The sequence below is a fragment of the Macrobrachium nipponense genome, chromosome 34, assembly GCF_015104395.2.
Source record: "Macrobrachium nipponense isolate FS-2020 chromosome 34, ASM1510439v2, whole genome shotgun sequence".
NCBI lineage: Eukaryota > Metazoa > Arthropoda > Malacostraca > Decapoda > Palaemonidae > Macrobrachium > Macrobrachium nipponense.
The window spans coordinates 1,024,898-1,049,249 of record NC_061095.1 but is presented as its reverse complement, the minus strand read 5'-3'; the positions used below and the strand labels follow the sequence as shown (position 1 = coordinate 1,049,249).

The following is a 24,352-nucleotide window of genomic DNA, read 5'->3' as shown; positions in this document are numbered from 1 at the left end:
ATTTGAAAGAAATTGGAAATCTCTAGGACAATATTTAGATTTATGGTGAATTTTTTTAAAAAATATTTGTTTACGTCCTCGTTACGAATTCATGCATTATTTTGTGATAATATTTTCTCTGTGTTGCTTTTATCGTTTTACAATGTGTTATATACCAAAATGATCGCAATTTAGTGTACATTACAACGAAAAAAAAGTAACTTGTTACCTTTAATTGTTTTGCGCACAGCGCGATTTGAATACAATTATATATGAAATTTTGTTTTTGCGCTATCATATATCGCATTATTTATATATGATAATGATAATTTTTTTCATTTCTGATGGTTGCATACTAAACTTCAGCCAATGAAAAAAAAGGAGCCAAAAATTAACTCTTAATCTTGAAAACTAAGCGCGCTGTGATTTTTTGAAAAAAATATTTTTTCCGCTTCCGCGCTCACTCTGAAACACCTCCGGCACACGGGAGACATTTTTTTTTACCGCTTCGGAATTTAAGGGTTAAGCGAATTTTGTAGAATGAGGTAATGAATGAAGTCTCAAGAAATGTCACTGTATACAGCAGAAAATCTTCAATCATTTCTTGACATCACATCTAGTAGTAGATGTATTTAATTCAGTATTACAGTAGGACATGATATTCTTTTGACTGAAGGACATCCCTTTTTGACTAGTTCTGATGTTGCAAAAGTTTCTGTGCAATGTAAGGTTCAAAAAGTTGTCAAACTGATGCTTACCTATGATTGATAAGGGAATCGTTCAGTTTTTCTTTTCCCATGTTGGATATAAATCAGTGGCCAATGCAGTCTCTAGCACAGCATCTAATTTTTCTAACATAAAAGCAAAGCCCAGTCGGTATCCAGGCCACATAACAGAATTAAGTATAACTTTACTTTTAATTGATAGCATTGAGGTAGTACTTGTGTACTCAGTATTGGAAAACCCATATATATTTCTCTTGGCAGGAACAATGGTAACCATTGAAGGACCACGATTTAGTAGCAAAGCGGAAAGTTTGATGTTCCGTCTTTGGGGAGGTGACGTCATCAATATGACGACAGTGCCTGAGGTTAGTAGTAATAATCAGTTTCACATGTATTGGAGTCAACGCAGGAGTGAGGGATTTTGGTTGTCTATCTATAATACAATACTAAGTTGGATGATTTTATTTTCATGGAGCAACAACATTAGTGTTTCCTGTCTTGATTTTTAATGCAAAAGTTCAAACAGATGATGGAAGTGTGAGGTGGTGAACATTTCTTTTGTCATTCCTTTTCGTCAGCCAGCCAGCCCCCCCCCCCCCCCCCCCCCCCCCCCCCCCCCCCCCCCCCCCCCCCCCCCCTCCCCCTCAAATGTTACTTTTGCTGCATGCTGTAGCAAATTCAGAATTAGTGAATGAAGTAAACAAAGTGAAAAAAAAGCAACATTGAAAAAGGACCAGTTTAGGTGAATAGACTTGAAAATGCTTGGACAAGATATAAGTATTGTTTATGTTCAAGTTCTGGGTTTTGCAAGGACTGGGTTCTTAGGGTCCCAGGAGTTCGAAGATATCTTGCATGCAAGTCTCATGAGCAATGGATATAAGCATTAGTATAATGATATGTTTTTATTTATTAGAAAAATATCAGCAATTTCTGTTTATAATAGTATATGGAATTTACTTCTATTTTATGTTGTACTGAATTAACTTACATTTAATACCCATGTTATGAAAATCAGCTTTTCACAGTATTAAGGTCATTTTGAGTGACAAATAAAAATTTCCTCGTGTACATAGGTGAAGCCATCTTTTGCCTTGCTGGTGAAGGTACTTAGATGAAGCTTACGTTTGCCCTGCTGACCATAAGGTTAAGGTGAGGCCTGCTGAAATAGAATATTGTCATCGTAGACAAAGGCCATTGGCGGTCGTTGGTGATGTAGAAAAGCAAATACATATCCATTGTACGGTTACTAACTAGAGCAGTTCTTATAGTTGATGTATTGCTACACTGTGCGTAATTTGGATATGGTAGTCTTCTTTAAAATTTGACCATTGATGAGGCACAGCAGTTAGTGACTTGCGTAGAGCGCAGAGGCAGTATCAGAGTTTTAATTTGCAGTTTTTCCTGTCGTGACTAGCATCATTATTATAATTTGTACTGTTACTTGCACTTTTTTCATTTTGTCTTATACTTTTTTCCTTCCATGTGATACTTTTTTCCTTCCATGTGGATGTTACTATTCTGTTGTATGATTGTTTGCACAGTGAGGACTAAGTAGAGTACATACTACTGTATTTTTTTTCTGTCATTTCTAAGTCATGCTCTAATAGGATGATTTTACTATGAAGGTAGAAAAAATTAAGCATTAATAAAGAGAATAGACGCTTTGGTTTTCATGAAGAAAAATAAGTTGCTGGTAGTGGAACAGTAGAAAAAGTATATAGTGCTGTGATAATAAAAGGTGGAATTGTTCTGACACGGCATACAAACCTTCGGTCCTTTTACAATAGGAAGGTACTAGTGGCAGCTGGATAGGTCGTAAGCTTTCGAACAAGGGGTTCGGTAGTTAACTGCTTGTCCGACAGGCGCGCGCGCGCGACTGGGAGGTAAACAAATCACTTTTGCTTTCGGCTGCTGGCGTGTAGACGTGTATCACGCTCTCTGCCCGCTCTTTCATCGTCGTTGCTTTCGCATGGTTGTGTTTTTCTTTTTTCTATTTATCTAGTGAAAACTGAATTGTAAGTACAATCATTTCATCTTTATTTCCATTGAATTCAATTGTGAATTAAAGGATCTTGGTTTTCTCCACGCCCCTCGATTACCCGAGTGCCGGGACTGAAGGGCGGTAAGTGCGGGAATTCATTTTTTCCCAAAATGATCCTCGTATTGTGTATGCTCAGTGCCGAGGGCGGGAGAGCAGCTCGCTCCGAGCTTATATTTTGGTTTGGATAATGTGTAGATGAAAATCGTAAGTAAGTGCCCTTTTTCATTATATTTTTTTTTTTTGACCTGTATGCTCGTTTGCCGAGCGAATGCGCTCGGCACGAAAACTTATTCTGTATGAAGTGGAATCGCAAAAGTACAGTATTCTTTTCATTTCATATATTTATTTTGATTGTAGCAATACTCATTTTGGGGATGAGTTTCCGCTCTTACCCGGAAATTGATCCTTTCCCCTTTTTATTTGAATGAAGTGAAATCGCAAGTGCAGTTCTTTTTTCATTTTCATTTTATTTTATTGAGATTGCATTATTTACTTGGATCAATGTTTCCGCTATTTCCCGGGAATTGATCCTTCCCCTTTTATTTTGTATGAAGTGAAATCGCAAGCGCAGTATTCTTTTTAATTTTCATATATATTTTGATTGCATCAATTCATTATGGATCAAGGTTTCCGTTCATAATCGGGAATGGATCCTTTTACCCTTGCGCTCGGTACCGAGGGCGCAAATGCGCTCGATCCGAGCCCTTATTCATTGTGAAGTGAATTGTAATGCAAGATTCTTTTTCATTTTATTCCTTTTATTATTGATTGCATCAATATTTATTTGGTTCAAGTTCCGCTCATCAGGGAATTGATCCTTATGCCCTTGCATTCGGGCCGAGGCACGATTGCTCTCGGGCTCTTATTATTATTGTTGGGTACATGGGTGCTGTGCGGGGGTGGGGAACGACTAGTATCCCCCCCCCCCCCCCCCCCCCCCCCCCTGCTCAGCTCCCACAGATGGCCCTTCCCCTTTTGGGGGGGGGAGGTTATCTGGGTTCTTCTCCTCGCCCGATCCGTCGAGCGCGGGGGAGGGCGCGCTCGGTGCCCGATATACAATTGTATTCGGGTCTTCCACTCGTTCGGTGTGGGGGGTCTCACCCCCCCGCGCGAGGGGACTTCCCCCCCACTAATCACTGCTACTGTTATTTGTTCCGACACGGCATACAAACTTCTCGGTCCTTTTACAATAGGAAGTACTAGCGGCAGCTGGATAGGTCGTAAGCTTTCGAACAAGGGGTTCGGGAGTTAACTGCTTGTCCGACAGGCGCGCGCGCGCGACTGGGAGGTAAACAAACCACTGTTGCTTTCGGCCTGCTGGCGTGTGGACGTGTATCATCGCTCTCTGCCCGCTTCATCGTCGTTGCTTTCGCATGGTTGTGTTTTTCTTTTTCTATTTATCTAGTGAAACTGAATTGTAAGTACAATCATTTCATATTTATTTCCATTGAATTCAATTGTGAATTAAAGGATCTTGGTTTCACCACGCCCTCCGATACCCGAGTGCCGGGACTGAAGGGCGTAACGTGCGGGAATTCATTTTCCCAGAAATGATCCTCGTATTGTGTATGCTCGGTGCCGAGGGCGGGAGAGCGCTCGCTCCGAGCGTATATTTTGGTTGGAAATGTGTAGATGAAAATCGTAAGTAAGTGCTCTTTTCATTTATATTTTTTTTTGACCTGTATGCTCGTTGCCGAGCGAATGCGCTCGGCACGAAACTTTATTCTGTATGGAAAGTGAATCGCAAAGTATCCAGTATTCTTTTCATTTTCATATATATTATTTTGATTGTAGCAATACTCATTTTGGATCAGTTTCCGAGCTTACCCGGAAATTGATCCTTTCCCCTTTTTATTTGAATGAAGTGAAATCGCAAGTGCAGTTCTTTTTTCATTTTCATATTTTATTGAGATTGCATTGTTTACTTGGATCAATGTTTCCGCTATTTCCCGGGAATTGATCCTTGCCCCTTTTTATTTGTATGAAGTGAAATCGCAAGCGCAGTATTCTTTTCATTTTCATATATGATTGCATCAATTCATTATGGATCAAGGTTTCCATTCATAATCGGGAATGGATCCTTTTACCCTTGCGCTCTGTACCGAGGGCGCAAATGCGCTCGATCCGAGCCCTTATTCATTGTGAAGTGAATCGTAATGCAAGATTCTTTTTCATTTTATTCCTTTTATTATTGATTGCATCAATATTATTTGGTTCAAGTTCCGCTCAGTCAGGGAATTGATCCTTATGCCTTGCATTCGGGCCAAGGCACGATTGCTCTCGGGCTCTTATTATTATTGTTGGGTACATGGGTGCTGTGCGGGGGTGGGGGAACGACCCCGCCCCCCCCACCGCTCAGCTCCCACAGATGGCCCTTCCCTTGGGGGGGGGGGGGGGAGGTTATCTGCGTTCTTCTCCTCGCCTGTCTGTACAGGTGCGTCCGGGCCCTGTGGCTTCGGCTACAGCAGCCCCGGCTCCGCCCTGGATAGCAGATCTTACGTCTGTCCTGAGGAAGCTGACGAAGAAGAGGAGGAAGGTGTCGTCGTCGTCGTCTTCATCTTCTTCATCGTCGTCGGCTGCCGCCTCTTTCCCCTTCGACTTCTAAGGCTTCACACAGCCGGAGGAAGAAGAAGGTTGCCTCCTCCCTCCTAAGAAGTCTCCCTCGGGAGCTTCTCGGGGACCCGTCTCACCTCGGTGGGACGGGAGGGTTCCTTCCGCTGGTCCTCCTGACTCCTTCGGGAGCGGGGCCCGTCTTTCTTCCGCAAGGAAGAAGACTACGGGGACCAGAGGGGTACCGGCTAACACCGGTACTTCCTCGCCTGGTGTCAGTGGTTCTGCCACTAGCATCAGGGTCCGTCTCGGCCTCTCGTTCGCGGGGAGGGGTACCGAGTGTACGGTCGCCTACCAGCGACCGTGCAGCCAAAGGAACCAGACCTCTGAGTCCGCTCAGCGTCAGGTTCACGGCACGGGGCGGAAAGACTGGTGAACAGCCGCTCACGCGACTCTCACCAGACCAGCTCTCTCGCTCTCGGGCGGCGACCAGCTGGCTACCCGGGGACGTGACGGTCCACGACCGGCCACGGGCTGAGGCTGGGAAGAGGTCCTCCTGTTCGCCGGTGCCAGCCACGGCTGGAACCAGCAACGTGACGTGCCGTGAGGACAAGCACCGGTCTCACTGTGACAGTGGAGCCTGCAGGTCGCCTGACCGTCGCTCTCACAGAGAGCGATCAGGTACGGCAACCAGCACCAGCTCTTCTGACACTCGAGATCGGGGCCGCTGTGCTCAGTCCAGCCGTTCTCCACAGCGAGACGGTTTCGACCAGGCCTGCAGCTCGATCGCCACCGCGGGTTGACGATCGCCTGCAGCCCATCCAAGCCTGCTGGTTCTGCCAGCGAGCGAGGAAGGGAGCGTCAGGTCTGCCTCTCCGTACCTTCAACCTCCTCTCGGGTTACACCGGGAGGAGCGAGGTATTGAGGAGTGATCGTGAGGGGTGCGCCCCTCATGATCCCACCACGACGCCCTACGTGCCAGGCACGGTTCTTTGGACCGGCCAGGACGTATGCGCAAGTGGATGGAGAAGACCGAGAGGGCGTCGCTGTTCCCCCTTCTTAGGAGGAAGGTTCTCGGAATATGCTCTTGTTCGAAGGGCTTATCGGTCCCACTCTGCAAGATGCTGTGACTTCCGAGATCCAGAGGAACTTTGCGAGGTTATGTCGCTGATTCGTCAGCACAACGACCTCGGGGAAGGATCGCCGCTCCCACCAGCAGAGCCACGTCTCGGCTCGAGTCGTTTTGGGGCCCGAGAGGGAACCCAAATCGACGGTGGGTCTGCCGCGATCGGAGCTTGCCGACTGTGTTGAACCAGGTAGTCTCTCGTCTCCGGACAAGAAGGCTCTCTCAGTTCTGGCCGGTCGAACAAGCTACTTCACCTCCTCTACTGCGACAGAGGCGTTTCTACGTGTCTTCGGACAACGTATTTGAATACCCCTTCGGTCCTCCTGAGGTTTCGACCTCGACGAGGACTGGAATGAGTCGGAGGACGGTATCGGCTCTCCTCCTGTCAGGTGTCGATCAGCCCCACCCAGAACGACGTTCACAGTGGCGGCAGACCCTTACCTACAGTATGAGTTCGTAACCCTCCTCGGGAAAACGTTTTCTCCTGACGATACGTTTTCCCAGGCTCTGAGAGGCCATCGCCGTAAGGCGATGGCTGCTCCTTTTCTTCTCCAACTGCTAGTTCCGCTGGGAAGGCGAGCCATATCCAATTCCTCCCCATTCCCTCTCTCCTTACGGCTACGAGGGAAAGGGGAGGGATCCTACAGAGATTTCTCTGTAAGATCCCACGTTAGGGGCTGCGCTACCGGGGGACCTTCGGGTCCTACCTGACGTTAAGCCCCGGTCGTTGAGGAGGGATCCTGCCCCTTTCTCGATTTCTACGGGAATCGGGAGGATCACCAGCCGATATCGTTTGACGAATTCGGTGGGGGGTTTCGCAGAGTGCTTAGAATTCTACGGAATTTCTAGCGCACTCAGAGTGTTCGAGTTTTTTACGATCTCCAAACACTTAGGCGAGACCACGGTCCAAAGTGAGCGAGAATCCCCGATAATTGTTACACGATAATCGGGAACCTCGCTTATGCTTGAATTCCTGTAATTTCTAGCATTTGGAAGAAGACTGCTGCTGAAAGAAGAGTATCTCACAGTAGGCGATTAACCTGGAATAGAGAAGAACGGACGGGAACTTCCAGTTTGGCTTGAACTATCGTCTTCGGTATTCTGTTCACCATTGAAGCTTTCCTTTGGGAAGACTTCTCCTTCACTCTCTTGACTAGAGAACGAAGGCGGTCGATCTCCAATCCTTATTCTCATTCCTCGAGAGGAAAAGAATTTAGGATGGAGGTCGTGGTACAGAACCTACAAATATACTCGTATATTACCCTCGCGACATGATTCTTTTAACAGTTGAATTGTCCGGGGGGTAGGCACATACCGTAGTTAACTCTACGGTTTGTGACTGAGACGAATTGTATCTTAATTGAACTGCAACTCGGGGTTGCCTGCAACCTCCCAGCAGTTATCAGTTTCGATTTTAGATACTTGGTATTGTCACGACAACACCAAATCAGCTTTTGTATTTACCGAAATCCGTTTCGGTTAAATATAATTGCTCGAGCGTATTCTTTATGCTCGATGGTTCTAGCCGAACGCATTCCTTCGTGGAATAATGGATTACCTGGCAACTCAGGATGACGAGTCACCGAGAGCTACTGCGTATTGAACTGCCTGATAGCGGCTCAGTATCAGCTAGGTCTCGGAGATGCACGGTCGGTTACGTCTCTCTCTCCCTGGTTTGATTGACTACCGAACCGTATCTCTGCCCAACAATCATGGACTTAGGTCTCTGATTAACGGGGATTCTCGCAATAATGAAGGACCATCTACTGCTGTGACGCTCGATTTCATCGCCTTCGACATTGCGAGAATTTTCAACAGAGATATCTCTTGGACTCTTTCATCTTTCTGTTTACCGCACGGTAACAGAAGTCTGTACTAGTCACCCGCTGCATCGCACCGCGATAATGCGAATGATTTTTGCAGACATCTGAGTTTGTCTTCAAAATATCTCGTATTCGTAGGTGTGCAATTATTCATTGCTCGCCCCGAATTAACAGATATGTCAGAAGACATCGCCTACTCTCGACCTGACAGCTCTACTTCCAAATGGTTCAGCCCATGAGAAGCAGTTCTTCAGGCAGATATTTCCCTGTCTTCATTACTGAAAAGCGCTCCCCCGCTTTTTATTGCAAACTACGATCCTCACTGGACAGCAATGAATAGCGGTTAGCGTTTCTCAGTCTTTGTAGCACAGGTTCAGAATCTTGAGAATCCTTCTCTCGGTTCAGCTGTGAAGACGTAGGTTGCATTTTCTGTACACCTTCGTCTTCAACGACACATAGTGTTGTTTCTCCTTAGCCGAGAATCAACTATACTATGAGATATCTTGCCATCAGGGACCTCGGTTTCTAGAAGGCAATTGACTTTCGCCTGTTGGGCACATGCCTTAAGAGAGTCATCACCTTGCCTTCTGGCATCGGTGACGAACAAATTATTTGTTTAGTCTCTTGGCATAACCCTTTTAAGGCGAAGGTCACGTGACTTGCTCGGGTGCTTGGACAACTTGCCTCCTACCGAACGCAAGTCAGTCGGCAGCTGTCAGAGCGCCCAAGTCTGTTACGAACTTCGCTGTGGACTTAGTTCGGTTGTTCCATAACAGTCTTTTCTTCGTCCTAACGGCTTGTCACAGTACCCATACCATCGACACCCACCATTGAGTGTCGGTGTCCTATCCACTACCGAGAAGAACAACTTCGCTGCAGACGGATAGACCAGTATGGGTACAGGACATCACCGAAGTCGAGAAGAGGGATAGGTCATACGACCATTCCCTTCTTTTCCTCTGAGGTAATTGCATGACTTTTCCTGCGAAGTCAAGATCCAGGGGATGGGGATTCGTGACGCTCGATTTCGTACCGAATTCGTAGCGAAGACTCTGAACCCTTCGGGTTCGCCTGACGATCGGTTAGAGTCCTTCACAATCCCCTCCCTAATGGACTTCACCGCCTTCGATGCGAAGGAGATGCTGCTTTGTCCTGTGAAAGCGCGACCGCGCTTTCTGAAGAAACTCGACATCCCAGGCTGAGTGTTGAAGACTCTTCGTCAGCACCAAGATGACCTAGAAGTACACTCCCTCGAGTTATACAAGAACTTCTCCGTGGCGCAGGTACTGAAGGCAGGGGTCTGGTACAACCAGACCACTGGCACCTCCTTCTACCTTTTGGATATTGCCCACAGGTCCTTGGATCGTTTTCCTTAGGACCCGTGGTGGCTGCTCAACACGTTGTCTAGCTAACCCGACCCTAGCAGGCTGAACAGCATCGAGTCCTGGTGTGACTGTAAGAATAGATAAGTGAATGAGAGAGTGACTGGCTTCTCTACTATCTTTTTCTCCCCCTCTACCTGTGGGTAGAGGGATACGGTTCATCACCTTGCTGGATAAGGACGAGATGCCGGTGAGCTACTCGACAGAGCCCCATCCTATCCCTTTTCACTAGGGATGGAGCGAATATCCACCACTTCCTCCTACAAGGGGGGGGAAGTGGATGCCAACAAGAGACAAACCATAACTTTATGTTGCCTCTTGCAAATAGGAACTTGTTCTTGTTTGCTGGTACGAAGAGATATCTTGCCTCTCTCTTAGTACTTGGTCCAGAGGTCTGACCATTGATCCTGCGGTGCACACCCCGATCAATCGGACAGAGGCTTGGATCCCTCCCTCGCTCTTACGACCAGGGAGGCATTCCAAGGTTGGGCGAACACCAGTCTGTTCACAAAAGACTCAGATTCCTCCCACCAAGAAGTGAGTCTTCCTATTGTAAAAGGACCGAAGGTTGTATGCCGTGTCGGAACAAATGACAATTTGTCCAAAATTGCATTTTTCCTAACTATACAAACCCCTGAGGTCCTTTTACACATAGTCCCACCTCATGCCACCCCTCACTCTGCAGTTTTTGCTTGGGCCAAAAGCAAAAGTGATTTGTTTACCTCCCAGTCGCAGCGCGCGCGCCTGTCGGACAAGCAGTTAACTACCGAACCCCTTGTTCGAAAGCTTACGACCTATCCAGCTGCCGCTAGTACCTTCCTATTGTAAAAGGACCTCAGGTTTGTATAGTTAGGAAAAATGCAATTTTGGACAAATTGTCATTTCCGCAGGTGCTACTGCCACGAGGGTGGACCTTGGTGAGGTATGGGCGTCCTTCCATTTGCAGGGCGTGCTAGTGTCCAGGGGCTGCGGTTCTATGTCTGGGCCTACTGTGGTCACCCATGGAGTGGTGACCACGCTCCAGGTGACGACGTCCCTCCTCACCTGGTGTACTCGCCCTCACGTGGGTAACAGTCTTGCCTACAGCCGCTGTGAAGTGCCGTTCGCCGTACCGAGAGGGGGGCGTGCCGCCGCCGCTCGTGGTTGCCGTGCTGCCGCGACCACACTTCCGCTGCCCTAGAGCTCGCCCCTGGACCTGCCGCCCACGGTACCAGGATGTTGCTGGCTGCTGCTCCACTTCCTGTGTTCCGGTGCTGCCTGCCGTACTGCCGATTCTGGGCGACTGTCCATGCCGTTGCTGCGCTGGCTGTCTCTGCCGTTGCTGCGCTGGCTGTCCCTGCCTCGCGTTGCTGCGCTGGCTGTCCCTACCGATGCTGTGCTGGCTGTGCCTGCTGTTCCTGAGATGCCCATCCCACCTGCTGACGTCGTCCCTGTTCGTGGTGGTACTACCCCAGACTTTGGTCTGTCTGTACAGGTGCGTCCGGGCCCTGTGGCTTCGGCTACAGCAGCCCCGGCTCCGCCCTGGATAGCAGATCTTACGTCTGTCCTGAGGAAGCTGACGAAGAAGAGGAGGAAGGTGTCGTCGTCGTCGTCTTCATCTTCTTCATCGTCGTCGTCTTCATCTTCTTCATCGTCGTCGGCTGCCGCCTCTTCCCCTTCGACTTCTAAGGCTTCACAGCCGAGGAAGAAGAAGGTTGCCTCCTCCCTCCTAAGAAGTCTCCCTCGGGAGCTTCTCGGGACCCGTCTCACCTCGGTGGGACGGGAGGGTTCCTTCCGCTGGTCCTCCTGCTCCTTTCTGGGAAGGCGGGGCCCACGTCTGCTTCTTGTTCCCGCAAGGAAGAAGACTACGGGGACCAGAGGGGGGGTACCGGCTAACACCGGTACTTCCTCGCCTGGTGTCAGTGGTTCTGCCACTGCATCAGGGTCCGTCTCGGCCTCTCGTTCTTTGCGGGAGGTACGAGTGTACGGTCGCCTACCAGCGACCGTGCAGCCAGGACCAGACCTCTGAGCCCGCTCAGCGTCAGGTTCACGGCACGGGGCGGAAGACTGGTGACAGCCGCCTCACGCGACTCTCACCAGCCAGCTCTCGCTCTCGCGGCGACCAGCTGGCTACCCGGGGACTGTGACGGTCCACGACCGGCCACGGGCTGAGGCTGGTAAGAGGTCCTCCCGTTCGCCGGTACCAGCCACGGCTGGAAGAACCAGCGACGTGACGTGCCGTGAGGACAAGCACCGGTCTCACTGTGACAGTGGAGCCTGCAGGTCGCCTGACCGTCGCTCTCACAGAGAGCGATCGGGTACGGCAACCAGCACCAGCTCTTCGACACTCGAGATCGGGGCCGCTGTGCTCAGTCCAGCCGTTCTCCACAGCGAGACGGTTCGACCAGGCCTGCAGCTCGATCGCCACCGCGGGTTGACGATCGCCTGCAGCCCTCCAAGCCTGCTGGTTCTGCCAGCGAGAGAGGAGGGAGCGTCAGGTCTGCCTCTCCCGTACCTTCAACCTCCTCGGGTTACACCGGGAGGAGCGAGGTATTGAGGAGTGATCGTGAGGGGTGCGCCCCTCATGATCCCACCACGACGCCCGCCCTACGTGCCAGGCACGGTTCTTGGACCGGCCAGGACGTATGCGCAAGTGGATGGAGAAGACCGAGAGGGCTGTCGCTGTTCCCCCTTCTTAGGAGGAAGGTTCTCGGAATATGCTCTTGTTCGAAGGGCTTAACGGTCCTACTCTGCAAGATGCTGTGACTTCCGAGATCCAGAGGAACTTTGCCGAGGTTATGGCGCTGATTCGTCAGCACAACGACCTCGGGGAAGGATCGCCGCTCCCACCAGCAGAGCCACGTCTCGGCTCGAGTCGTTTTGGGGCCCGAGAGGGCCCAACCAAATCGACGGTGGGTCTGCCGCGATCGGAGCTTGCCGACTGTGTTGAACCAGGTAGTCTCTCGTCTCCGGACAAGAAGGCTCTCTCAGTTCTGGCCGGTCGAACAAGCTACTTCACCTCCTCTACTGCGACAGAGGCGTTTCTACGTGTCTTCGGACACCGTATTTGAATACCCCTTACGTCCTCCTGAGGTTTCGACCTCGACGAGGACTGGAATGAGTCGGAGGACGGTATCGGCTCTCTCCTGTCAGGTGTCGATCAGCCCCACCCAGACGACGTTCACAGTGGCGGCAGACCCTTACCTACAGTGAGAGTTCGTAACCCTCCTCGGGAAAACGTTTTCTCCTGACGATACGTTTTCCCAGGCTCTGAGAGGCCATCGCCGTAAGGCGATGGCTGCTCCTACTCTTCTCCAACTGCTAGTTCCGCTGGGAAGGCGAGCGAGTATCCAATTCCTCCCCCATTCCCTCTCTCCTTACGGCTACGAGGGAAAGGGGAGGGATCCTACAGAGATTTCTCTGTAAGATCCCACGTTAGGGGCTGCGCTACCGGGGGGACCTTCGGGTCCTACCTGACGTAAGCCCCGGTCGTTGAGGAGGGATCCTGCCCCTTTCTCGATTTCTACGGGAAACGAAGAGGCCACCAGCCGATATCGTTTGACGAATTCGGTGGGGGGTTTCGCAGAGTGCTTAGAATTCTACGGAATTTCTAGCGCACTCAGAGTGTTCGAGTTTTTTACGATTCCAAACACTTAGGCGAGACCACGGTCCAAAGTGAGCGAGAATCCCCGATAATTGTTACACGATAATCGGGAACCTCGCTTATGCTTGAATTCCTGTAATTTCTAGCATTTGGAAGAAGACTGCTGCTGAAAGAAGAGTATCTCACAGTAGGCGATTAACCTGGAATAGAGAAGAACGGACGGGAACTTCCAGTTTGGCTTGAACTATCGTCTTCGGTATTCTGTTCACCATTGAAGCTTTCCTTTGGGAAAGACTTCTCCTTCACTCTCTTGACTAGAGAACGAAGGCGGTCGATCTCCAATCCTTATTCTCATTCCTCGAGAGGAAAATTTAGGATGGAGGTCGTGGTACAGAACCTACAAATATACTACGTATATTACCCTTGCAACATGATTCTTTTAACAGTTGAATTGTCCGGGGGGTAGGCGCATACCGTAGTTAACTCTACGGTTTGTGACCGAGACGAATTGTATCTTAATTTGAACTGCAACTCGGGGTTGCCTGCAACCTCCCAGCAGTTATCAGTTTCGATTTTAGATACTTGGGTATTGTCATGACAACACCAAATCAGCTTTGTATTTACCGAAATCCGTTTCGTTTAAATATAATTGCTCGAGCGTATTCTTTATGCTTGATGGTTCTAGCCGAACGCATTCCTTCGTGGAATAATGGATTACCTGGCAACTCAGGATGACGAGTCACCGAGAGCTACTGCGTATTGAACTGCCTGATAGCGGCTCAGTATCAGCTAGGTCTCGGAGATGCACGGTCGGTTACGTCTCTCTCTCCCCTGGTTTGATTGACTACCGAACCGTATCTCTGCCCAACAATCATGGACTTAGGTCTCTGATTAACGGGGATTCTCGCAATAATGAGAAGGACCATCTACTGCGTGACGATCGATTTCATCGCCTTCGACATTTGCGAGAATTTTTCAACAGAGATATCTCTTGGACTCTTTCATCTTTCTGTTTACCGCACGGTAACAGAAGTCTGTACTAGTCTCCCGCTGCATCGCACTGCGATAATGCAAATGATTTTTGCAGACATCTGAGTTTGTCTTCAAAATATCTCGTATTCGTAGGTGTGCAATTATTCATTGCTCGCCCCGAATTAACAGATGTGTCAGAAGACATCGCCTACTCTCCGACCTGACAGCTCTACTTCCAAATGTTCAGCCCATGAGAAGCAGTTCTTCAGGCAGTATTTCCCTGTCTCTTCATTACTGAAAAGCGCTCCGCTTTTATTGCAACTACGATCCTCACCGGACAGCAATGAATAGCGGTTAGCGTTCTCAGTCTTTGTAGCACAGGTTCAGAATCTTGAGAATCCTTCTCTCGGTTCAACTGTGAAGACGTAGGTTGCTTTTTCTGTACACCTTCGTCTTCAACGACACATAGTGTTGTTTCTCCTTAGCTGAGAATCAACTATACTATGAGATATCTTGCCATCAGGGACCTCGGTCTCTAGAAGGCAATTGACTTTTCGCCTGTTGGGCACATGCCTTAAGAGAATCATCACCTCGCCTTCTGGCATCGGTGACGAACAAATTATTTGTTTAGTCTCTTGGCATAACCCTTTTAAGGCGAAGGTCACGTGACTTGCTCGGGCGCTTGGACAACTTGCCTCCTACCGAACGCAGTCAGTCGGCAGCTGTCAGAGCGCCAAGTCAGTTACGAACTTCGCTGTGGACTTAGTTCGGTTGTTCCATAACAGTCTTTTCTTCGTCCTAACGGCTTGTCACAGTACCCATACCATCGACACCCACCATTGAGTGTCGGTGTCCTATCCACTACCGAGAAGAACTTCACTGCATGGGGATAGGAGAATGTGAGACACTTCGCTGCAGACGGATAGACCAGTATGGGTACAGGACATCACCGAAGTCGAGAAGAGGGATAGGTCATACGACCATTCCCTTCTTTTCCTCTGAGGTAATTGCATGACTTTTCCTGCGAAGTCAAGCATCCAGGGGATAGGGATTTGTGACGCTCGATTTCGTACCGACTTCGTAGCGAAGACTCAGAACCCTTCGGTTCCTGACGATCGGTTAGAGTCCTTCACAATCCCCTCCCTAATGGACTTCACCGCCTTCGATGCGAAGGAGATGCTGCTTTGTCCTGTGAAAGCGCGACCGCGCTTTCTGAAGAAACTCGACATCCCAGGCTGAGTGTTGAAGACTCTTCGTCAGCACCAAGATGACCTAGAAGTACACTCCCTCGAGTTACACAAGAACTTCTCCGTGGCGCAGGTACTGAAGGCAGGGGTCTGGTACAACCAGACCACTGGCACCTCCTTCTACCTTTTGGATATTGCCCACAGGTCCTTGGATCGTTTTCCTTGGGACCCGTGGTGGCTGCTCAACACGTTGTGTAGCTAACCCAGACCCTAGCAGGCTGAACAGCATCGAGTCCTGGTGTGACATGGTTAAGAATAAGATAAGTGAATGAGAGAGTGACTGGCTTCTCTTCCTATCTTTTTCTCCCCCTCTACCTGTGGGTAGAGGGATACGGTCATCACCTTGCTGGATAAGGACGAGATGCCGGTGAGCTACTCGACAGAGCCCCATCCTATCCCTTTCACTAGGGATGGGAGCGAATATCCACCACTTCCTCCTACAAGGGGGGGAAGTGGATGCCAACAAGAGACAAACCATAACTTTATGTTGCCTCTTGCAAATAGGAACTTGTTCTTGTTTGCTGGTACGAAGAGATACGCTTGCCTCTCTCTTAGTACTTGGTCCAGAGGTCTGACCATTGATCCTGCGGTGCACACCCCGATCAATCGGACAGAGGCTTGGATCCCTCCCTCGCTCTTACGACCAGGGAGGCATTCCAAGGTTGGGCGAACACCAGTCTGTTCACAAAAGACTCAGATTCCTCCCACCAAGAAGTGAGTCTTCCTATTGTAAAAGGACCGAAGGTTTGTATGCTGTGTCGGAACAAATGACAATTTGTCCAAAATTGCATTTTTCCTAACTATACAAAACCTGAGGTCCTTTTACACATAGTCCCACCTTTTTCATGCCACCCCTCACTCTGCAGTTTTTGCTTGGGCCAAAAGCAAAGGTGATTTGTTTACCTCCCAGTCGCGCGCGCGCCTGTCGGACAAGCAGTTAACTACCGAACCCCTTGTTCGAAAGCTTACGACCTATCCAGCTGCCGCTAGTACCTTCCTATTGTAAAAGGACCTCAGGTTTGTATAGTTAGGAAAAATGCAATTTTGGACTAATTGTCATATTAGAAAGTTTATTATAACACCTGCCTTCAGTAAATCTTTTGTCAACAATAATGATAAATGATTTTTAATATATTTTTTGAAGCCAGATCTGTGGTTAGGGTTGCACCTCAGTGTGAAGTAGTCTAATAACTGTTGAGTATTACCAGTTTTGCACTCCATACTGTACCTTACATTCTCCCATACACTTTATGGTTATGATGAATCTCAAGTTCAATAGTTGTTAACATTTATATTAATCTTGTTTTTTCTTGTAAGCACAATTATTTTTATTTGGTACTATCATATATTTTACTATTATTTTGATGACAGTTTTTTTATTTGACTTGGTGACTTATTTGAAAATCTCTGCTTTTCAGGTTATTCTTGCCAAAGAGCTTGGATTATGCTATGCAGCTGTTGCTATGGCAACAGACATGGATAGCTGGAAAGCTGGTGAGGAACCAGTAAATGTGGAGAAAGTGCTGAAAACAATGAAGTAAGTCATCTCTGTTAGTGTTTTAATCTACAAGGAAAAAGTACGTAGATGTTTTGGTTGTTAACTCAGAAAATTTAAGAATTTTATTAACCATTTTCATCAGGCTTGTTGCTCAATTTGAGAGTGAGACCTACAGTATAGAATCTATGTGCTTTCCCTGAATGGTGAAAAACATTTGCATATGCTTAGCTTTTCTATATTGTGCCAAGCGTTACATGAATTATCTGTCTTATCATCACAGCCTTTAGAGGACGTACCTCCATAACTGCTACCTCTCTGGGTGAGCAAGCTAAGTTAAAGAAGTTGGACAGCTAAGTAGGAAAATTAAATTGCAGAAAGCTGTACAACTCAGCTAAAGAAGTGCTGTGAGTAACCTGTAGTACCATTAACAGTGCACCGTAGAAGAAACACTGCAATTAAACTCCCTATGGAATGTTTGCTTTGTATGTACAGTATTGCCACTACCGTCACCATCCTATAAGGTCCCTAAGTTAACAAAAATGATCCACCTCACCAAAGTTTTAAAGTCACTTCTCCCTCAACCATTCTTGTATAACTAAACATCAAAAATCACTTTTGTCCACTTGGCCTAAATGCCTCATGATGCCATTTATTAAACTCAAATACAAATGAGGCCAGTAATTTGTTTTTATTTAGGTTGATCATGAAATGATTTAAGTTTTCTACAGTTGTGTAATATATCTAATTTTGTCATTTTACCATATGGTTGTAAGAGCCATTTTTAATAAAAAAAAAAAAACAATAATTGGTGATAGACATTCCCTGCAGGCAAAATATGAGGGTTTTGTTTTGAGATTATTATAATTTGAATAATTTGATTTGGGGTACTTAAAAAAGTCAAAATCTTTTTATTTACAGGAAGAATTCAGAGAAAGTGACAGTACTATTGAAGACTGTAATATCAAAGATAGCTGCAGAGGACTGGGATAGTAGAATTAAAGCTTACAAGGTAATGAGTGTTGGTTTTTTTTATTTTATTTTTTTGGGATGGAGTATTGTTTTTGAATGGTATTGAATTTTTGCAAATATACAATTATTGTATTTGTATTAGCCACATTGACTTCATAACTTTGTGATTTCTACACATTTTTTGGATACTCTTATTGCCACAAACCTAAACTCCAAATGAAGAAGAAAATTGTAACATTCTGATGGCAGGATTTAACCTGAACCTGGTGTGTCAGAATGAAAAAAACCCTAAACGCCTGACCATAAAGGAAGATATGAGTTTGTTCTCACTCTTCTGTCAAATTTAGATACATTTACCAGAGCTTGAATAGACCCATTGCCACCATCATAGCATAATGTTTAAGCATTTATTGCCTTTTAGGCTGAAGTACATGTATATAGAATCTATTGGTTACTTGTTGACCAGAAATATATGTATTTGTAATAGCCACAGTGACCATTCAACTTCACGATTTAACATATTTTGGATGTGCTTGTTGCTACAAAACCTAAGACCCAGATAAAGAAGCAAATAAAGAAATGCTGTCTACCATGGCTGGATTCAAACCTGCACTAGGTATGTCACTGGTGCTGAAGTAGTGTTAGGAGAATTCTGCTGATGTGAAGTGTCTTGAGTCGTTTGCTAAATGAGATGGTTTGATGTTTGACTTTCTTTGACAAGTTCCTTAAATTCTGTGGTCTCCTGATGGAAATCTTTAATGGGATTGAGCAATTTGTCATATCTGCATACCATTTCATCAGCTTCAAGGCTTCAGCAAAAGTTAGGGACTATCAAAGATGGTAGCATGAATGCATATGCAGAATAATCAGTACATGGTTACTTTGAAAAAGGTTGGGATGTCACATTCACATTGTAACAACTGTATTTACATACCATGTAATTAAAGCTGAAAAAAAATATGCACCAATGGATCAAGAATGGGGTAACTGTGTCACAGGAGTGGAAAGTATATTGCAGCGCATGAAGGTAAAACTTCAATTTTTCTTAGACTGATAACATTCCAATCACACCATCTTTATTTGATCTCCACAGCATATACTTGGATACTGCATCATTATTTATTCCTTGAAATTGTATAAAACAAAAAATTAAAAGTATCTGTACTCTTTCAGCTTATCTAGCAGAGAAAAGCATGACTAACCTCTTTCATTTTTCATTTCAGGAATGTGTTGAAATGAATATCATGTTACCTCTCCCTCTTTAGTGCTGTCAAGATGAAGAGCCACACAACCAGTTACAGAGATGAGTTATAGTACCATCACAGAATTGTTTTTTTTATGTATAAGTATATTATGCAAGTAAATATAAGTTTGGTGCAAGTGTTTAGAAGACGATATCCAAAGAGTTTTTATTATTTGAGTATTTTTGATAGACATAATAGTGTTTAGGATGTTACTGTGATATACAGTTCAACAGGTTAGTAGTATGTAGTACCATTTAGCTTTTGTACCTTGCATTTAGTTATTAAAAAGTTGGTATTTTTTTAGCATGTGCCTGAAGTAAAATATTCAAAGTTAGGATTGTACTATTTTGGTACCTTTATAGGTTAAACAAAATTGTCCTGATAGTGTATAAAGGATGATACAGTATGTGTATTCATTGTCTTTTATGTAATTCATAATTATATGAAAAATTTTCTGAGATATTTTTTAAATGAAGAAATTATTTTGCTACTGAACATCCAATTATGTTAGTTTACAGGTTTTTAACTGTTGTTAAGTGAAAAATGTTGAAGCATTTTGAGTTACAGTAAAATATTGACTATTGTATATAGTATGGAATATAGTATATGTTACTCAATAAAGGGTATGAAAAGAATTTTATTGTAGTGATTGACCTTCAAAATAATATTTTAACTTTGAAATTATTATGAAATTAGAATCAGCCTTAATAGCCCGCAATGGTGTGAATATTAGTATAATTTTAAGAAAAATAATGTATTTAGATGAATTTTAAATCAAAGTAATAGCACTACTTGAAACCGCTCAGAACTTTCGACTTGTAGATATTTCCTTATCTGTGGCTAACATTAAATGATGGGATCCTGTGATATAATAATTACACAAGAATTTTTTTTTTTATCTACCTTTCTCTTCCAATACCAAATAACATAAATTAATATTTTTAGACTAATTGGCAATCTGAAACTAGTTTCAAATTAGAGTGAGCAAGACCTTCAGAAGTCAAATTCTATGACATATGCAGAATAGGAAGAGCTTGTGAAGTCTAACAGTTCTGGACATGTGACCTGTTTTCCAAGATGCCTTGTACTGTTTTAAGTAATGAAACATCATCACTTGTGTTTTTTCCACAACTCTCGTCCTATTTCTACTGAATCTGTTGTTACAAAAAATTGGCTGATGAAAATATAGTGCTAGTTCTTTTCCTGGATTCATCTCATTTTTATGGAAATAAGAGCAGAAGTTTAATTTGGTGATGTTATTTGATCCAGATCTACCTACTCTGTATCATGCTGCGTGTCACGGCATATTCCTTTCAGTAATGTTATTTTTCCCTCGGCTAGACCTAATACCTAGTACTACTTACTTAAATATCTAATAGACAAGATTCACCTAATGTTTTACAACAGCTCCTTGTCAAGAACAACCTGGTTCCCCTAGAGATGTCTTCAAAGAAAAGAAGTGTTAATCAGAATATTTATACTGGGGTGTCCCACCACTCATTTATCAGGGTGATTACTACCAACCCTCATAGCATCTCTCTTTCCCAATTCAAGAGAGGACCATGTTCAACCATTGCCAATAAAGATCTCCATACAATACGTGAAAGGATCTTTTAATTCCAAATATGTTTATGAAAAATCAAAATGTCTTCTTTAATTTATCTTTTGGGCTACATATAAACAAATATGTAACATAGACATGGACCAAATTTTTTTATAAGGCAAGAAACTAACTAAGATTGTTCCAATACGTATACAAACCCTTGGTCCTTTAACAATAGGAAGGTAACTTAGCGGCAGCTGAACCAGTCGTAAGCTTCGAACAAGGGGGTTCGGTAGTTAACTACTTGTCCGGCAGTTGGTGGTCAGCGCGACTGAGAGGAGAGGAGTCACTTTGCTTTCGGCCGTGCTGGTGGATGGACGTATTGCTTCGCCTCTCTGCCCGCTGTTTCTTTGTATGCTTGGTTTGCTTTATATCGTGAAGATATTTTGCCTTTCTCTCTATCTAGTGTGCTTGTGCAAAACAAATGTGAGTACAGTGGTACCTCGAGATACGAAAGGCTCAACTTACGAAAAACTCGAGATACGAAAAATTTGACTGCTCTACATACGAAAAGTTTTCAAGATACAAAAGGTTTCTGAAAGTCTGAGATTCGTCTGATAACAATTTTGAAAATCGCGCCGCCATCTTAGTTCTAGTAGACTCGCCACCATCCTCCTGCTCTCCCATTGGTTCCTGATGCTAGCCAAGCCATGAGATCCTTCTCTCCTATTGGACAGCATCCCTCCCATCATGCATCTTACGTGGTGGCGTGCCTTCGCTCGGCCACTTCGCACCCGAAGCTTTATCGTACGCATGCGGCATTCGTTCGGTCCAATGATTTCGTTTAGTATCGTAAATTCGTTAGTGATTTCGTTGTGCTACTTTATCGTGTTGTGAGAACCTAATTAGTATACGTACTACATACGGAACTTAATTACGTACAGTACATATAGTCATGGGTCCCAAGAAAGTTGCTTAAGTTCACAGAAAGAAGAGAATGCTTCCTATGGAGATAAAGATGGAGATAATAAAAAAGTATGAAGCTGGCTTGCGGTTGAGTGTGATCGCTAAGGAATACGGCCGAAATCCGTCGACGATAGGCACTATCCTTAAGCAGAAGGAAGCCATCAAAGCAGCTACACCTTCCAAGGGCGTGACTATTTTGTCCAACAAGAGGAGCCATGTGCATAATGAAACGGAAAGGCTGCTTCTTGTATGGATCGAGGACAAAGAAATCGATGGCGATACATCCATTCGGTGGTGAAGAAATTGAAATTATGTAAAGTATAAAAAAGTAAAAAGAAATGTAAAAATAAAAAAAAAATAAAATAAGTTTTAAGTTTTTTGTAAAGTTAAGTGTTACAGTTTTGTTAATGTGTTTTGTAAAGTTTAGTTTGTTTTTCTGACATTTTTTTATGCGTTTCGTAAAGTTAAGTGTACGTATTATCTGCCGTTTGTCCTCCTCCTCCTCTGCCGCCACTTTCGCAGATAGCCTCACTCAAAAGGTAAGCTTCCACTTTTTACGTTACAGTAATAATATTTCTTGTACACTAATATACACTTTATTTACAGGTTTTGCATTTTTATTATTAAGTTACGTATTGAATGGTCCAAATTGTTGTAGTATTTCATTGTTTATAGGTCAATTTACCTTTATTATGAAATTTACTGGGGTGTTTTTGGAGGGCTTGGAACGGATTAGCCATTTTACATGTAAAATGTGGTCCAAGATACGAAAACCTATTTATACGAAAGGCGCTTCGGAACGGATTAATTTTGTATCTCGAGGTACTACTGTACTTGGTTGTGTTTTGTATTTTCATACTGAGTTATTATTGGAATTATGGATTCCCGAGAACCGGAAAGACCCCCTCGCTCCCCCATCAACCGCAGATTGTGCCCTGGTGTGGAGGGCTGTAAGTGTGGGGCCTTTCGGTCCATTATCGAGGTAGACTCCCATGAATTGTGCGCTCAGTACCGAGGGCGCGAATGCTTTCGCGCTGAGCCCTGTGATCTTTGTATTGTTTGGTCGGAGGAGCAGTGGGAGCGCTATGAAGGGAGGAAGAAACCGCGTAAGCCGGCCAGGGAGTCATCGGAAGGTTTGCCTGTTACTCCCTTGGTTACGGACACGTCTTCTTTCTTTCTCCCTCCATCTCAGCTCCCGCGTATGGCTCCTTCCCCTTCGGAGGGGGTGTATCTCCCTACCTCTCTTCCCTTGATCAGTCAAGTGTGGAGGAGGGGGCGAGGTACCCCCGACGTGCAGTTGTATTTAGGGTCGTCCGTTTGCTCGGGGTGGGAACTGTCCCCACCGGGGGAGGGAAACCCCCCCCATTAACCCGACTCCCTTTCCTTCCTCAGATTTGCCTACTATGCTGCTCCCCCGCACCTGGTCTATTACCCCGACAGCTCCTGTTCAGGCGCCACTGCCAGATGTTAAGAGGATGATTGTGACACCGCCACCTGGTTTTGCTGCTCTTGCTCCAGCCCGTCTTCCGGTGTCCCAAGAGCTCTCCCTTAGATCTCCCGCCAGTCCAGAGGATGCCGCTGGTTCCTGCCCCGCCTCCTGTGCCTGTGATCACTGCTCCAGTACTAGTTCCTGCCCGTGGTGTTGCTGCCCCCACCCCAGGTCCTTCCGGACAGGTGCAGCCAGGCCCTGTTGCTTCGGCAACTGCCCCGGCTCTGTCCTGGATGGAAGACCTGACGCTGGTCCTGAGGAAGCTGATGAAGAAGAAGAAGAGGAGGAAGTGTCGTCGTCGTCATCTGCTGCCGCCGCTTCCCCTTCGACTTCTAAGGCCCCACAGTCGAAGAAGAAGGTAGCCTCCTCCCCCCCCTAAGAAGCCTTACTCAGAGACCTCTAAGGGGTGGGACGGTTGGTACTTCCGCTGGTCCTCCTTTTTCTTCAGGAACGGGGCCCGTCTCTCCTTCTGCAAGGAAGAAGAAGACGGGGACCGGAGGATTGCCGGCTAGCACTGGTACTTCCTCGCCTGGCACCAGATGTTCTGCCTCGACATCAGGTACCGTCTCGGCCTCTCGTTTGTGAGAGGTACCAAGTGTACGGTGGCCCGCGGGTAACCATGCAGCCAAGACCCAGGCAACCGAGTTCGCTCGACACCAGGATCCAGGCACGGAGCGGAAGACTGGCCGGAGTCACCCAGGTGACTCCCACCATACCAGCAATCGCTTTTGTGGCGAGCCGCCGGTACCCAGGGTTGATGCGACGATCCCAGACCGGCCGCGGGCAGAGGCGAGGAAGCGGTCCCCTTGACCGGTCGAAGCGGTGTGACGCGCCATGAGGACAGGTCTTGCTCCCACCACGACAGCGGACTCTGCCGGTCCCCTGACCGCCGCTCCCATCGGGATCGGGCGGAGAGGGGGACCATCAGCAGCTCTTCTGATGCTCGGGACCGTCGCTGCTGTTCTTGGTCCAGCCGCTTGACCAGGCCTGCAGCCCGATCACCACCGTGGGTTGGCGAGCGTCTGCAGCCCTCTAGCATGCCAGTGGGCGAGGGGGGAGCGTCAGGTCTACCTCTCCTGTCCCGGGAAGAGCGAGGCAATCAGGAGTGATTGCGAGGGGCGCGCTCCTGCCACGATGCCCTACGATCCTGGCACAGTCCTAGGACCGACCAGATCGTACGCGCAAGTGGCAGGAGGAGACCGTGAGGGGTCTGTT

The 24,352-nt window shown here is 46.4% G+C and overlaps 1 protein-coding gene across 1 annotated transcript in view; it reads left to right on the top strand.

Moving 5' to 3' along the window:
- The window catches only part of LOC135207792 (S-methyl-5'-thioadenosine phosphorylase-like), a 38,033-nt gene extending 18,429 nt beyond the window's left edge, over nucleotides 1-19,604 (top strand). The window contains exons 5-8 of the mRNA XM_064239616.1: nucleotides 966-1,069; nucleotides 16,847-16,965; nucleotides 17,845-17,935; nucleotides 19,119-19,604. Of these exons, the coding sequence (XP_064095686.1) occupies nucleotides 966-1,069; nucleotides 16,847-16,965; nucleotides 17,845-17,935; nucleotides 19,119-19,160 (356 nt within the window). The 3' untranslated portion in view covers nucleotides 19,161-19,604. The remainder of the gene's footprint in view (nucleotides 1-965; nucleotides 1,070-16,846; nucleotides 16,966-17,844; nucleotides 17,936-19,118) is intronic.
- The last annotated feature ends 4,748 nt before the right edge of the window (nucleotides 19,605-24,352 follow it).